This window comes from Chaetodon trifascialis, chromosome 5 (genome assembly GCF_039877785.1).
Source record: "Chaetodon trifascialis isolate fChaTrf1 chromosome 5, fChaTrf1.hap1, whole genome shotgun sequence".
NCBI classification, from domain to species: Eukaryota; Metazoa; Chordata; class Actinopteri; order Chaetodontiformes; family Chaetodontidae; genus Chaetodon; species Chaetodon trifascialis.
The window spans coordinates 19,829,918-19,844,816 of NC_092060.1; the positions used below are offsets into that span (position 1 = coordinate 19,829,918).

At 40.9% G+C, this 14,899-nt stretch overlaps 1 protein-coding gene across 2 annotated transcripts; it reads right to left on the reverse strand.

Moving 5' to 3' along the window:
* Window positions 1–140: 140 nt before the first annotated feature.
* On the reverse strand, window positions 141–12,041 carry LOC139331015 (uncharacterized). 2 transcript variants are annotated; one of them, XM_070962254.1, is made up of 16 exons: window positions 11,633–12,041; window positions 11,064–11,172; window positions 9,614–9,827; window positions 9,164–9,306; window positions 7,845–8,007; window positions 7,643–7,698; window positions 6,549–6,739; window positions 5,624–5,734; window positions 5,362–5,487; window positions 4,540–4,638; window positions 4,295–4,453; window positions 2,568–3,183; window positions 1,958–2,021; window positions 1,682–1,860; window positions 864–952; window positions 141–765 (listed from the first exon to the last, which is right to left on the reverse strand). In XM_070962254.1, the coding sequence occupies exons 1-16, from the start codon at window positions 11,819–11,821 to the stop codon at window positions 667–669; spliced, it is 2,607 nt and encodes an 868-aa protein (XP_070818355.1). In that variant the 5' UTR covers window positions 11,822–12,041; the 3' UTR covers window positions 141–666. The 2 variants fall into 2 exon arrangements, with proteins under 2 accessions (XP_070818355.1, XP_070818354.1); XM_070962253.1 differs by having other exon boundaries at window positions 11,630–11,946.
* Window positions 12,042–14,899: the final 2,858 nt, after the last annotated feature.

Genomic DNA, 14,899 nt, shown 5'->3' on the forward strand with positions numbered 1-14,899 from the left:
ATTGCTTCAGTGCAAATAAAATGCTAGCATCAGCAACTCATTTACATATTATATTTACTGCTACATTTACTATACTATGTACTGTATCCTTTACAGTCAAAACTCACTTAAATACACAAAGCCAGAAATATAACCAAAAATGTTGTATTAAAATATTTTATTTGGGATAAATTCAAGTTCTTTACATTATTATTATTGGTACTGTCCACTTTGACAGATTTAGGGGATTCGTCATTGTGGGATGTTGTATTATATAAAAGTATAGGCCAGATTAACCAGTATACAAACACTCTCACCATACACAAGTGCTCAAAGTGACACAAAATACGTTTGAAAATCTAAATTAAACTTTTCCATTAAAACGTGAAGGGTGAAATTCAATATGAAATCTAGTTCACTTTCCCGTGTGGGTTATCAATAAAGTACATCATGCAAAGCCGGCTTCCACAAAGAACGTTTCTGATTTCATTCACAAATACAGTTCAACCATACAAAATAAAAGGAAATTCAACAAGTGTTCACAGCATGTTCGAGGTAAAAAGGACATAATGGCATCAATACAGAAATGGTAAAATATTTTAAGGCATTTTCAGATGTTTAATAAATAATTTGATATTCTACAGTGTTAAAAAAGTACCATTAAAAACACAATCAAGGATTCACAGATCAGTTTGTGGAGTTGGTCACTTTCTGTAGGGCAGCCACGCTCACATTTAGGGAATGCTCACTGGGAAAAAATTCCCTCAATAGGAATGACAGGAGCATCTGTTATGAGAGACAGGAAAGCACAATCAGAACAAGATTTGTTAGACACATTAGACACAGGATGGGTGGTGGCGGAAAGGAAATGCTGAGATACTCACATACACCAGCTTTTTGTTTTCTTCACTGTCCTGGAAAATATTAAAAACAGACTCCATGTCCGTCTTCTTCAGCACGAGAAAGTTAGAATCTACAGAGAGAGCAGAAAAGTACTTTTTGGATAAATTATCAGATGCCAAAAATAGTAGAGATGCTCCCTTAGCATTTTTTTCCTTTGCAATGCTGATCCGATCTCAATGTGTTACAAATATTTATTCATTCATTCATTTCTTTATTTAAACAGCTGTATGCTTGCTTTCATTGCCGTATGGCCTAGCTCAGGTTACACTCTCAAATACATACAGACAATGAATGCCACCGAATGCTAACGTTAAACTACCAGAAATCAATTCTTCTTCACTGCTCTAAAACAGTAGTTGCTAGTGGCAGACCAGTGCAGCCTTCTGTCGAACAGCATAGAAGAACTGATTTCTGGGGGAAAAAACCCAAAACATTTTATCTAGTTGAAACTACTTTAAAGTGGATTTTTTTGGCACTTCCAGCAGGTGTGTTTCCCTTGTCGCCCAACAGATACGCAGAGGAAAAATCTAAGTTTGCTGACAGGCGCTTGAAGGTACATGAGTTGTTTGTTGTTTATAGACATCGGCTACTTGTACAGTAAAAAAATCTTTTATGTTGCAGACAGGTTTCAGGGCCAGGTGAAAAAATTAAAGGATACTGGATCAGAGCACAGACCTGTGCACTCGCCAAAACCTGATCCAGCATTTTAGGCTGTATCAGAGGCCGTTCTGACACAGGTATCCTAACAACCCTAAAAATAGCTGGAGATTTCCTTCTTGTGCAGAAAGGTGTCACCTACATCTGGCATTGATGAGGTTGTGCGCTCTCTCCCTGGTTTCGTTCTTCTCCTCATCGGTGCGAGGAGGAGGAGGTGCTGTTGGTTGAAAATCTGGCCACTGTTTGTCACGCAGAGTGTCGATGTATGAGGCCATCTGCACTTCTGTTGGGTTCATCTTGTTTAGGAAAGAGTTCACTTTTCTGGAGGAGAATACAACACAACCAGAAGTCATTTGAAGAGAAGGATCCAAGAACTAAAGAAGAATCTACGCAGGCAGGATGTCAGCACCAAACTTACTTTTTCAAGATGGGCATAACAGGTTTTAAAATGGCATCAAATATGTTTATGAGGATGGAGTTTCCTGTTAAGACAGACAGAGTGTTAGGTGTAGCTTCACAAGCATGCTAAACAGGGCCGGATCAGCGTTTTTGCATATTTTAGCTTATTTGTCACAAATAGTAAAGGAGAACGGCTGAGGTGAGATTCAAACAGTACATCCGCAAGTGTAAATCTACAAAGCTCTGCAGCAGCGTAGCTGGGTGTTAATGTGTTTCTTCCATATTCAGATCATGGGTCTGAGGACAGAAGGCGTTACATGTTGTACAGATTGTTCAGCCCTCTCCCTCCGAGGCAAATGTGTTACACGTGAACGCACCACCAAAATATTTCAAAATGTTCACTGTAAAGGGTTGTCTTTGTAAGGTAAGTGTCAAGTCTCTACAGGTTGAGTTTTTTTAGTACTGAAATGCATTAATTGCATCTAAAAAGCTGCAGCACGCTTTCAAAATGCTGGCAGTGAAGTGCACATGATTTCTAGTAAATGGCCAACATGCAAAAACACTGATAGGATCCTGAAAAGGCTGTTAATGTTGTGAACAAGCCTTCAGAGTCTGAACACTGAACAAACCAGATATTTCCTTCAGCAGGTCAAATATGGCTTTGGTCGCCTCCAGCTGCTCCCAGTTGCCTTGGCTCTTCCGACACTGGGAGTCCTCCTCTCTTGGCAAAGTACCCTGGTCCTTTCCTTTAGCCTTGTTCGCTCCACTCGACAGCTTGAAACTTATTTTCTCCTTTTTATTGGATCTCGTGCTGAAATGAAGCCACGACGGGCCGTCATCAGTCTCCAAGCCTCCATTCTGGCTGCAGTGCGGCGTGAAGTCTGAATCAGGCGGGTCTTCATCACCGGTGGTTTTTGTCGAGGCCAGAGAGTCTTGTGACCTGGATCGGGTCAGTCCTCTGAAAATCATTTTAAAGTGAGAGGTTAAGGGATTATCAGAGTCCTCCATTTTATCCTGGGAGCAGTTCTCGTTTGCAGACTGTGGCTTCTTTTCGGTTTCTGTTTCCTCGGGCGGTTCTGAAGGGGAATCGCATTGGGAGATAACAATAGTCGGGATTGCAGCATCTGGAACATCATTGCCCTTCCAAGTAGAGGCAGCAGGGTTTTCTAAAGGCAGAGCCGTGGACTCTGGATTCAGAGACTGTGTTAGGATTTCTTTCGGAGCTTCTGTCTGAGGGCTGGAGCTCTGAAAGGAAAACAATCAGGTTGTGACAGCTGACCCCGAGTGGCCTTTTTAATAGAGAATGAGGCGCACCAGCAACTACACAACTGCATACATATCAGTTCAGGAAGACATTTTTTAAAGGGGCATTCCACATGTGTTTTATTTACGCATTTCAAGGAGTACTACACAGCATGTGAATATAGTTGTGTCATGTCTTGTGAGTCTCTGGAAGCATTTTTGCTTTATTTTCGTGATACTGGTGGCTGGAGAGAGAGACAGGAAAGGCAGGAGAGAGAGAGAGAGAGAGAGAGAGAGAGAGAGAGAGAGAGAGAGAGAGATGACATGCAGGAAAGGGCCTCAGGCTGGACTCTAACCCGGGCTGCTGTAGTAAGGACTCAGCCTTCATACACGGTACGCTCTCTACCAAGTGTGCTACCGCGGTGCCCTGAATCTTCACATTTTTAAACAGAAAGTCTGTGTTACAAAACAGGCGATGCACACTTTGAAAGATATGGGCAACTATGATGTTGCATCATGGGAAAAGTAGGACCCATGGCATCTTGACTCATACAAAAGGCTAGAAGTTGGGAAATCCCCAGTGTTTCCTTTTCTCTCCTCTCATACAACTTGGGTCATATTTCCATAGTTTTGGTCTTTGTTTTATTGCAAACCAGTTGTTGAGATCTGGAACTACGGTAACATTATTCCAACAAAGTCAAACAGGGCGAGAAATATGAGCAGAAACGTGGTCAGACAAGTTCTAAACAAGCAAAGCCTTTTTTGGAGTGAAAACAAAAATGAGTGATGTCTGCAATAATCCCTTACTGCATAGGAAAACTATGTGCACACAAACCCCGGGTTTGGAAACTGACAAATGTTTGCACGTCGACAGTAATAATATTACCATTCGCCTTTGTTCCGTCTTACAAATAAGTTTGTCCAGATTGGTTTGTTTAGGTCCTGTCTAAGTTTGTCTGATTGTCTCACTGGGTTCTTCCCCATCAGACAACTTCTTAACTTGGTTACTACAATCTGACAGCAGTGACAGCCAAAAGTACAAAAGTGGGACCCTGGTTGTAATAAAGCTGAATCATTCTTTAAAGATGCTGACGGCATGCATGTGAAACTCTACCTCTTCTTCCTCTTGACCCGGAGTCAGGAAGTAAGCCAAACCACTCAGAAGGCCCCACACGCCTCCATCATTTTCCTCCTCATTCAGCAGTTTGTCGAGAGGGCAGAGGAACTGAAAAACCGGTTGAGTGTGGCCGATGAGATTATCACAAACCAATTCCTGGAGGAGAAAGCAACAAAACGTTTGGACAGGAAGATTCTGAGGTGTTTATCTGTCAACATGTGAGTTTCTTTTTCATCTTTCACCTGCAGGAAGTGCTCCACTGATACTCTGGCTTCTTCTTTGACCTCATCGCTCACCTCCGACTCCTCCAGCACCAGGATTAGGGGCATGCTGGTCGAGTCCTGAAAAAGAGCAGAGATACAACACAAAATAGTTCTTCGTGACAAGAGATCTTCGAAAGCCTGGTCAATCCCATTGATTTCAGCATTGACCACACATATATATGGATATTTAGCAGAATGAACATTATTTTCTGCATTTGGATCACTTGTACAAGGAGAGATTTTTAAAACTCTGGTTTTGTGTACAAGTAAAACGGAGCCTCATCACCTCGATGGCAGACTACTGGTTATAGTTTATATCTGGTTAGCACTGCTCGCCCGTGTGCCAGAGAGCTGTTCTTTAACAAATAAATAAATACATAATCAGCTACTATTGTCTGTGTTTTTAAGCTATTTGCACCGAAGGAGAATGAGCTCACTACGCACGATGTATCATTCAAACGTAATCACCGCCGTCTGGCCCAGCATGCTTGTTTGAGGGTTTGGATTCGCGTCTGCATTCCTGTGTGTACGGAGATACTTTGTAAAACTGAGATCATGTGCTCAGATTTTATACAGTACATATGGTCAAGGCCTTTGACTCGTGGCAAAAGTTTTCTAACTGCATCTCAAATGATTGTAATTAAATTCTGTGGTGCATATAAGCAGAATTCCAGAATAGTGAAACCAAAGTAGTGGTTTGTTTTCCCTTTGTCTCATGCAGGATGGACAGTAAGCAGTAAACGCAACTGTCTTCTCCCAAGGTTAAGGAAAAAAACAGATCCTCTTTAAGATGCCTTTTACCTGCCATCTGTTGCGGAAGTATATAACATCCGAGTAGGTCTTCCTGATGTCCCACTGTAGGTTCTCAGGGCTGTCCTTCTCCTCCAGGTGAACGGTGAAGATCAGCTCCTCTCCCTCCAAGCCGGCCTACAACGCAGTACACTAAGTCAAACTCCAGCTCCCACATTAACATTCCATCCAAGGACAAGCTTTTACAGAGCCTCAGCAGACAGATAACAAGCCTCCAGGACATTCCACACTGCCACTGATATTTATAACTCACATGAGGGATGCTGACAGCCCATCGGCCAACGCGCCACATCTCATATGACAGCTTGAATTCCATCATGTCCTCTTGTACACTTGTCAGGTAGTTCTCCAGATCACTGTCCTCCTGATGGTGTTTGGCCAAAAAAAAGCGACAATGAATCTGTCATGCTTCACAAACTGTCCTCTTCGAGCAAGCACGCAAAAGGAAACCTTTATGTATATGGAACATTTCATTCCGGGTGGAAGCACAAAGTCCTGCACAGCTACCGCAGAGGCTGCAGCAACAAGGACTATGTGGGCAGTAAAACATTAGACATACAGTAAGTAAACACAATTAAAACAAACGCATTAATAATACATGTGAGTTGAAAGCCATTAAGGAAGTAAAATAATTAAAAGCAGTTACCAATGCGTAGAAATAAGACGTGAATTAAAACCATTAAAAAAAGGATAAAATAACATTCCACTGAAATAATACCAACCAAAAATAATAAGACAGGTGAGTTAAAACCAATAAAAGAAGTAAAAATAGACTAATCAAGATGGCCAATCAGACAGGCGCAGCTGGAAACGAGTGTTTTTTCAGCTTAGTTGTAAAGGACGATAGAGTTGGAGCACACTTAACGTGATTGAGTGGGATGTTCCAGCGCTTTGGGGCATAAAAGCCAAAGGCAGTTTCAACCAGTTTCCTTGGAGACCCGGGGAATAACCAGAAGGGCTGTTCCAGATGACCTGAGAGGTCTAGCTGGTTCATAGCTCACAAGCATGTCAGAGAGATATTGGGGTGCCAGACCATGTAGGGCCTTAAAATGAACATTAAAACTGCAGAATCAATTCTAAAATTTACTGGAGGCCAGAGTAACGACCTCCGCACAGGTGTTATATGGTCATATTTCCTTCTTCGGTTTAATGCGTTGCCTTATCTGCAGCAGACTCACCCTGTCAGAGTCCTGCTGGCTGTGAATGGAGCCCTCCCTGCTACTGGCGTCGTCCTCATTGGACACGTCTCCCTGGATCGCCATGATCCTCATCACCAGCTCCTGCTCCACCTTCTTCATCTTCTTCTTCTTGGCTTTCTTGGACTTCATCTTGTCGACAAATTTTGACCATCCTTCTTTTAACTTGTTGCCTGAAAATGACAACAGACTGCTTAAAAGCCAGAGAAAATTCCACAACTTACATCATCAGTATTTGACCTTTTGTGTCTTGTACCCGCTTCCTTATTGTGTTCACCGCACTGAAAAAACTTCCCTCTCCGATCCAGTGAGCATTGTGCGTGGACAGAATAGCAATACAGTTTACCATGACCTTGATTTTCACCTTAACAACAACATGACTACAAATCTGCATTTCTTGTTCTGCATTGTGGGGAAGCTTAACAACTTTCGAGCATCACTGTGGTTGGAATTTTTGTAATAAGAAACAATTGACCAGATGTAATCCACAGTTCATTAAGCACGTAGACATGATTAATAATCAAACTTTCAGAAATAAATAAAGAAATATGCCATCAGACTTAAATTAGTCTTCCAGATTATGACAAACGATGGTGTGTGTTTTTTTTCTTCAGAATTTATGATGTGATCATTACAGAAAATAAACATATTTATCACATCACAAGGTTCATTATCCTGCCATAATCAATTCTTATTCACTCATCATACTGGGGGATTGTTTGCAATATAAAGAGATGGAAGTTGCTTGAAGATAGCAGAGAAATTATTTTCCATTCAGCTTGTTGTTTGTATAATCAGCTGTCTGGGCCAGCAAACAAAAGAAACTGGATTAATTATCTGCTAAAAGACAAGCTGGTAAAGAAAATTCTAATGTCACATAGCTGACAACACACTGCTATTCATCAATATATTATGTAAGCTTAGTCTTGTATTCTCTTCACACCCACAAACTACTCCATCTGCCTCTCTCAAGTCTCTATCATTCTCTCCATCTGAAAGGTTTTCTCACTGAAAAGCAGGTTGGAACCACGTCCTGCACCTTAAACCCATTTATTTTCAACAATCACAAAACATACCTTTCCTTTTGGCCTTGATCCTGGTTCTGCTTGATATCCCCGCTCCCTCCAAGCTCCTACAAATCAGCATAAATAAATAAAAATAAATAAAAAGCAGGTCAGTTCCACTTTCAAGCACAGAAGGTGGCCCTTGCAGTCGCTGCGTTGGGGCTCACTGTGACTAGGTTAAGTCAGCGGAGTGCAAGAGATGACAGCCACTCACACTTCACTGCCCTCGCCCTCCTGCGAAGCCAGAGAGACCTGATCCAGGTCTGAACAACACAGCTCCTCAACAGAGCCTTTGGGGGTCGCACTGTCCAGCTGGCTCACCACCAGCTGGTTCAGGTTATCGGGGTCAGACAGCCATGACACCAGCAGGCCCAAACCTGAGGAAAACAGCCAATTCGCTCACCTTACAAACTCTTCAAATCAGGAGGCACAATATTCACATTTGACAATATCACATGATTGTAAGGAGTCTCATAATGCAACTGCGGAGAGTAATAATGGCTTCCACAATAAAAGGTTTATAAATATGCTAACAGTTAGCAGTAGCTGGTTAGCTTATCTAGAAGCAAGGCTGAAAAGAGGGGACAACAGTTGGCTTGTCTCTGTCCAAAAGAACCAAAATCCAGCTACCAGCACCTCTAAAGCTCACTGATAAACATCTTAAATCTTGTGTGTTTAATCAATACAAGAAAGTAAATTTTCCAAAATGTCAAACTATGACTTAGACATATCAGCCCTTTTGAAACATTTCTCTTGACCTCTGTCTTGTATAGCTGCGAATAAGGGGAACAAATGGACTGCAGTTACATACAATAACACAAACCACATTCACACACACACACACAGGGGCAATGTGGGGTTCACTAGCTTGCCCAAGGACACTTCGACAGGCTGGATCTGTCAGAGATCGAACCGTCAACCTTCTGATTGGTGGATGGTCCACTCTACCTCCTGAACCAAAATATCTGCCCCCTGAATCTTTTGAAATCTTTAAAAAGAGAAGGAAACTGTGTTCCTCATACCTTCAAGGCTGATAAGTGGAAGCGATAAAGCAACGACAACATTAGGCAAAACCAGGATTATCATATCTACTGTAAAATCAAAGCCCTGTATAATTTGCCACTGTTCCAAATTACTGCAAGCACCCAATTATGCATCTATGAATGAAACGTTTGTCAGAAATGAGCTGTTTCTAGCTGCCAAGACGAAGAGAAATCTGGACATGCATAATTTTTTAACTCCAGCTGTAAAAAATCACTTATTGTAACTGGGCTACAGACTCAATTGCAAACACCTACTGTTCAGCAAGACTCCCACCAGATAAACCATTTTATCTGCAACTAAAAATGACTAAACCCTAAAGGGAATTGGCAAATCAGTGTGGAAGGAGCCTTCTTTTTACGTAACCCAAATTTCAAGTCCTGAGCTCTACAAAGCCACTGACAATACAGGATTACATACAATTCAGACTTGTAAAAGAAGTCATGGGAGGCTTAGCTCTTATGTAAGAGAGAGAATTTAAGGATTTCTTACCCTTTAAGGCAACAATCTCATTTAAGGCACAGCGGTTGACTTCTTGGCCCCATAGAGATTCGGGAAAAAGGTTACGTACCAGAGCATCAGAAAACTCTCGGAGAACTGCGATCTCCTCTGTTCTGGAAGTGAACAAGAGCTCTCTGAAACAGAAAGCAAGAGAGAGGCGATTACTGGATCATAGATGCTTATCACCACATATCTCTGATAAATGCTTGATCTAAATCTTCAATCTGATGGCATTTACAACTCGTGAAACACCATTTAGCAGAAGAACAACCATCAGGACGTCACGGCAGGTGTGATCTCGTAAAGCTGAGGCAAATTATTCATAGGTGATAAAGCAATATGGAGGCATTTATAGAGGTCACGCGCATCACTGAGTGCAAAGAGCAACTGAAGCAGCATGAATTCTGAGTCATTCAAGAGAAGGTGGGTGTAAAGTCTCACCTGTCAGACTGCTTCGCATTATGCAAATGCTGGGTCAAAATGCGAATGGAGCCCACGACCGCCTGGCGAACATCAAAGTCTTTGGCTCTCTCAACGATCCCGTCAATTACCAAGTCGACTTCCCTGCTGAGCACCTGGTGCAGAGGCTGGAGCTCACGCGGCTCAGGAACGCAGTACCAAGGCAGGACCAGCTGAGCGTAGGCGCACTCAAACACTGAGGAGAGCAGCCACAAAGGAAATTCGCATTAACACCAAGCTCCCACGCTCACACCCTGAACATCACACTCAAAGACTGCAGTGACTTGTTTGGTGAAATTCAAGCTCCCTTTTCCAAATTATTCACTTCATCTGAACACGAGGAGCTGATGGAGAGATGAAGATTGGCCTATTCATCAGTGAGCTCACATGTGAGTGTGTGTTACTGAGAGCAGCGTAACTGTATTTGTGCATCATGTAGGGAGGAGGTGAGAGTTATAAGTGTGTGGATGGTAAAACATTTCTTTGAGAGACATTTCTTTATATGAATTATTAATATGTTCAGTGATTTTAGAGCCATAAATAGACTTTTAATTGAAGGCGCACAACGACTCTTTTAAACGTATTTCTGTAATAAAACACTGTTTTCAACATAAACTATTCTATAATATTATTTTGAGTAATTTTGATTAGACACATTTTGCAAGGCACCTTTGACATTTTTTGTGTATTTTGGGTTCCTGGCAGCTTTACACGCTGTTACACTGACAAAAAGAGAAGTCAGACCTGCAGCCTGAGGACAGTTTAAAAGGTGCTCAACAAAGAGAAAAATTTATGCATGCAAAGTTGGCAAAAACCAGTAAAAACCAAACTAGACCCTGGAGAGTTAACAGCTCATGCATCTGAAGGGGGGTGCTATATTTAGGACTGGAAACATTAAGGGCTTTCAAGGCCAAATCTTATTTCACCTTTCTTGATTCCACAATTTTGTTAATGGTTTTCAAGGTCTGGCTCGAGCCTTGAGAAACCTGAATGCACATAAACAGCGTGAAAAACATGTTTACAGCCACCCTCATCACGCAGAGCTGTGATGTCGACCTTTCATCCCAACACAAGCTTATTTAATAAACGCAGCACAAAATAGATGCAAAGCAAACATTACTGATGATCGGGCATAAAAACCAGATATGTCATTTCCATTACAGCCATATACAACCCATCTATCGAGAGGGAGTGTTTTTCATCGTTCTCTTCCTTCCTTAAAGCCCCTCCTCGCTTCATGTAACATGAGCTCCAGCTGCAGCTGTGTGTGTGCAGAGCTGTGCTCCTCATCTGTGTCAAGTCAAAACAGGGCTTAAATTTGCTGACAAAACACCCAAAAAAGTCACGAGCAGAACTGTGATTTCCAACCAGCCTGTTTCTAACCTGCAAAGACAGAAGTGTTTGCAGCACTAAAACAAAAAACAAGCCTCACCTTGCTGCAGGGACCTCTTTACATGCGGACACTGGAACTCCAGAGGTTTAGCCTGCTCGGGGTGTCCTGCATCCGTCAAGTCACCAAACAACTCCCGCTCAACAGCTTCCTGGAAAACACAAAACTATGAGAGAAGAGCCAGGAGGGGAGCAATGTAAAGAAACTCCAGCAATCAGCCCTGAACTCTAGGTCACACTGAGGTATGTGATGAGTGAAAACAAGTTGTTCAGGCCTCAGTGCAACAAAAAAGAAAGCACCTCGGGCTAGGAGTGATAATACTTCAATATTTGATTAGTTATACTGATCTCACAGCTCAGGTGTTCGTGTAACCTGGTGGAAAAGTTAGATTACTGATTTAACACTAACAATCCTGACATTAATACACTTATCTCTCTTAGTAACGCATATAATGGAGAAAGGCTGTTTTGTGGTTTAACATGATCTACAAATGCATCCAACCTCCACAGTATTAATATTTAACTCATTAAATCGTGACTCACTTTTGATTGTGCTCGCAAAAGCAACTTCGTACTGCAATAAAAGACAGAAATGCAACATGTATTGACTACCTGGAGTGGATGTTCCAGCGTCTCTTCATCAGTTTGAGTGCTGTTCTCTCGCCCGCTGTTTCCGATTATCAGCGGAGCAGAAAAGCAAAAGAGGAAACATAAGAAGTACTGCGTGACCGTGCGGCCGCAGTCTGAGAGATACCACACCAGGCCGAGGGATACGGCGATGGACAGGCGCCATAGATACATCTTCTTCTCTCACTCGACGCTCTTTTAGCTCGTTTCTCCCACTTCACACCGCCGTGCGCACATAACCAGGCCTGCTTTGTTCGCCCACATCTTCAGCGCCGAGAACAAGGCGCTGTTTGCTCCGCGCACACGAAGTCAAACAGCGGAAAGAAGCGAACTTTATATGAAGCCGCTGAACGCGGAGCTGTGATTGGCTGCAGGAAGTCCGCGCGCGTCTGCTGTTGATTACGACAGGATGCCACCTACAGGTCCCAGCTTTACCTGACAGCAGAGGTGAGCGCCATCAACACACACCTATCTATCTATCTATCTATCTATCTATCTATCTATCTATCTATCTATCTATCTATCTATCTATCTATCTATCTATCTATCTATCTATCTATCTATCTATCTATCTGTCTATCTGTCAGACAGTCAATCAGGAAATAATTAAAAGTACAGATGTAATATCAGCTAGATGTACTTTAGGTACTTTAAGTGCTTGTTTTGCAGTGAAATGGCTCCTGTGACTGATATATTATATTATATTATATTATATTATATTATATTATATTATATTATATTATAAAGTACAACTTTTAAGTACAATTTGGGGTTGTAAGATGATTAATGAGCTACTGTACAAGAGAAGAAAAAGCCAAATTTTGTCACACAAATTTATTTTCTTTTTCTTTCTCTGGCTATTCTCTGTTCTTTGCTTTTATGTGAAATCCTGGATAATTTGGGCCTTAAAGATATATTTAAATTAAATGAGTTTAAAGAAAAAATCACTCTACTGCTAATAACTCCTCCGCATCTGAACTCAAAGACACTGTTTTTGCAGAGTAAAAAGTACATTTCCCTCTGACATTGGGTGGCCTAGAAGTCTAAAGTAGCAGAAAATCAATATACTCAATGAAAGTACAAATACTAGCTGTACTTAGTTATTTTCCTCCACTGTCAATTACAGAGATTGACTGTTAAGGGATATATATTAGTTTAGCTTTTTCACCAGTCTGACTCACAAAAACATGAAATCATCATCTTAAAATTACTTTTTTAAATAACTGAGAACAGGTCAAATTAGTACAGGATTAGACAACAATAAAGGCAGAACTTATTCACTTATAGCTGTCCAGACTGAGATAGTAATAATAATAATAATAATAATAATAAGAAGAAGAAGAAGAAGAAGAAGAAGAAGAAGAAGAAGAAGAAGAAGAAGAGCCGAGCTGAAAAGTCTTTTCAGTTCATGAAGGCGTCAACTCCAGATTTACTTGTTACATGTTATTGTTACATTGAATATTCAGCCAGAGGCGTCACCACACTTAACAACAGATAACTAAACTTAATAAATGAATAAATACAAACAAAATAAACAAAGAACAAACAAACAAATGCCTCAGTGCATTACATCAGATCACTTAGATAACAGTGATTTTGGTACAGAACTCTGAATTACACAAACTGTTTGGATGTACTCGTGATGAAAAAAAATAAAGCAGCTGCTGAAGCATTAAAACTGGCTTTAAATCTTATTGACACTGTCTCAGGCTCTGAATTGATTTAAAGTGGTAGTAGCAAGTTAAATGCCACAAGATGGCGATAAGACTGCTCTGCAACTGCCTGCAGGACAGAATTAAAGCCAAACACATTTTGATTTGTACCAGCAATATGACGATATTGATTGATCTGAGTATTATTCATTTTTGTGCTATCAATCAAAACCCAGGAAGATATGATGAATAGGCCTGTTATTCACTGCTGAATGCAAATTCAGCAACATGCAGCGCAGAAAAGTCAAATGTACAAAAATGGTCATCCGCAAAGCAGGAAATGATGAATAAACATATTAAGAATGAAGTAAATAAATTCCAGAAAAAACAAGACAATTAGCGGACAGGCTATGATATTCACTACGATATTCAGACTGCTAATAAAGTTAAGACACCATCAACACGTCTTCTGTGTAACATGTAACAGACATTTACTCGAGGTTTTGATGTTATTGCCAGACTTTTAAAAATCATACTGCCCTTAAGCTGCATTATCCATCTCTCTGTCTATTTACAGTATGTGTCAGCTCTCTGTGTGGTTTTTTCTCATGCGTGGAAAACACTGAGGTCACGACCTGGTGGAGCTGTGACGTAATCCAGTCTAACAGCTGAAATTATGCAACAGGCTGCCTGACAGAAGGCTTTTAATGTGTAGGGTAGATTCAGTGATACGCAGACTCCCATGTGGACATGCACACTGACTATCAAGAGTCTTTTAATTTTCAATGGGACTTTTACTTGTAATGGAGTATTTTTTTGTTTTACAGTGCTTATTGCTACTTATATTATATTATATTATATTATATTATATTATATTATATTATATTATATTATATTATATTATATTATATTATATTATATTACTGTTGTAGCTGGTTGAGGAGGAGCTACTTTACTGTGCTTAATGCTACTTTTACTTCAGTAAAGGATACTTCCTCCCCCACTGGGCCACAGCACTTCAAACACACAGAGGTTACAGGAGGTGTTATTACATACAATACTGGGATATTTACTGATTGGAAAATACTTACAGCAGAAGAGCTGAAACATTAAAATTATTTTGCAATGTTTTTCACAGTGTTTGGAAAATAAAAGTCTCCCTGATTTTGAGGCATGTGTGCCCTTTCACCATGTTCTGGTTTGACGTGCAGGGGAACGCAGACTTCATGATACACTTTAAAATGGTGAAGTCACAATTTGTAGGACGATCTTACAGAACACGTTGTAAGGATTTATTTTGTCTAAATACTGAGAAATATGAATTAATTCCAGGGCACATTTAGGATCATTTCAACTACTACTAAAATAAATGTCCTTTGTCACAATGAACACTTTTAGACGGCACTTTCCAACTTGTTCGCCGCATGACCTCGAGGAGGCACAGCGAATCTAAACCCGCTCAGACAGACAGTGTGTAAATGGTTGTGAACCCTGTTGCTTCTGGTTCACTAATCCCTGTTACAAGTTGTAATGGAGCAGCTTGATGAATGAAGGATTAGCTGCGTGCTACCTGCTGAGAGGGCTTTTGGGGATGAAGCGG

Coding starts and splice junctions, on each gene's coding strand:
- LOC139331015 (XM_070962253.1), bottom strand. CDS start 11,821: ATGTATCTATGGCGCCTGTCCATCGCCGTATCCCTCGGCCTGGTGTGG. Junction 9,307..9,613: donor AATGCGAAGCAGTCTGACAG/GTGAGACTTTAC, acceptor TTTCTGTTTCAG/AGAGCTCTTGTTCACTTCCA. Junction 4,639..5,361: donor ACTTCCGCAACAGATGGCAG/GTAAAAGGCATC, acceptor GCTCTTTTTCAG/GACTCGACCAGCATGCCCCT.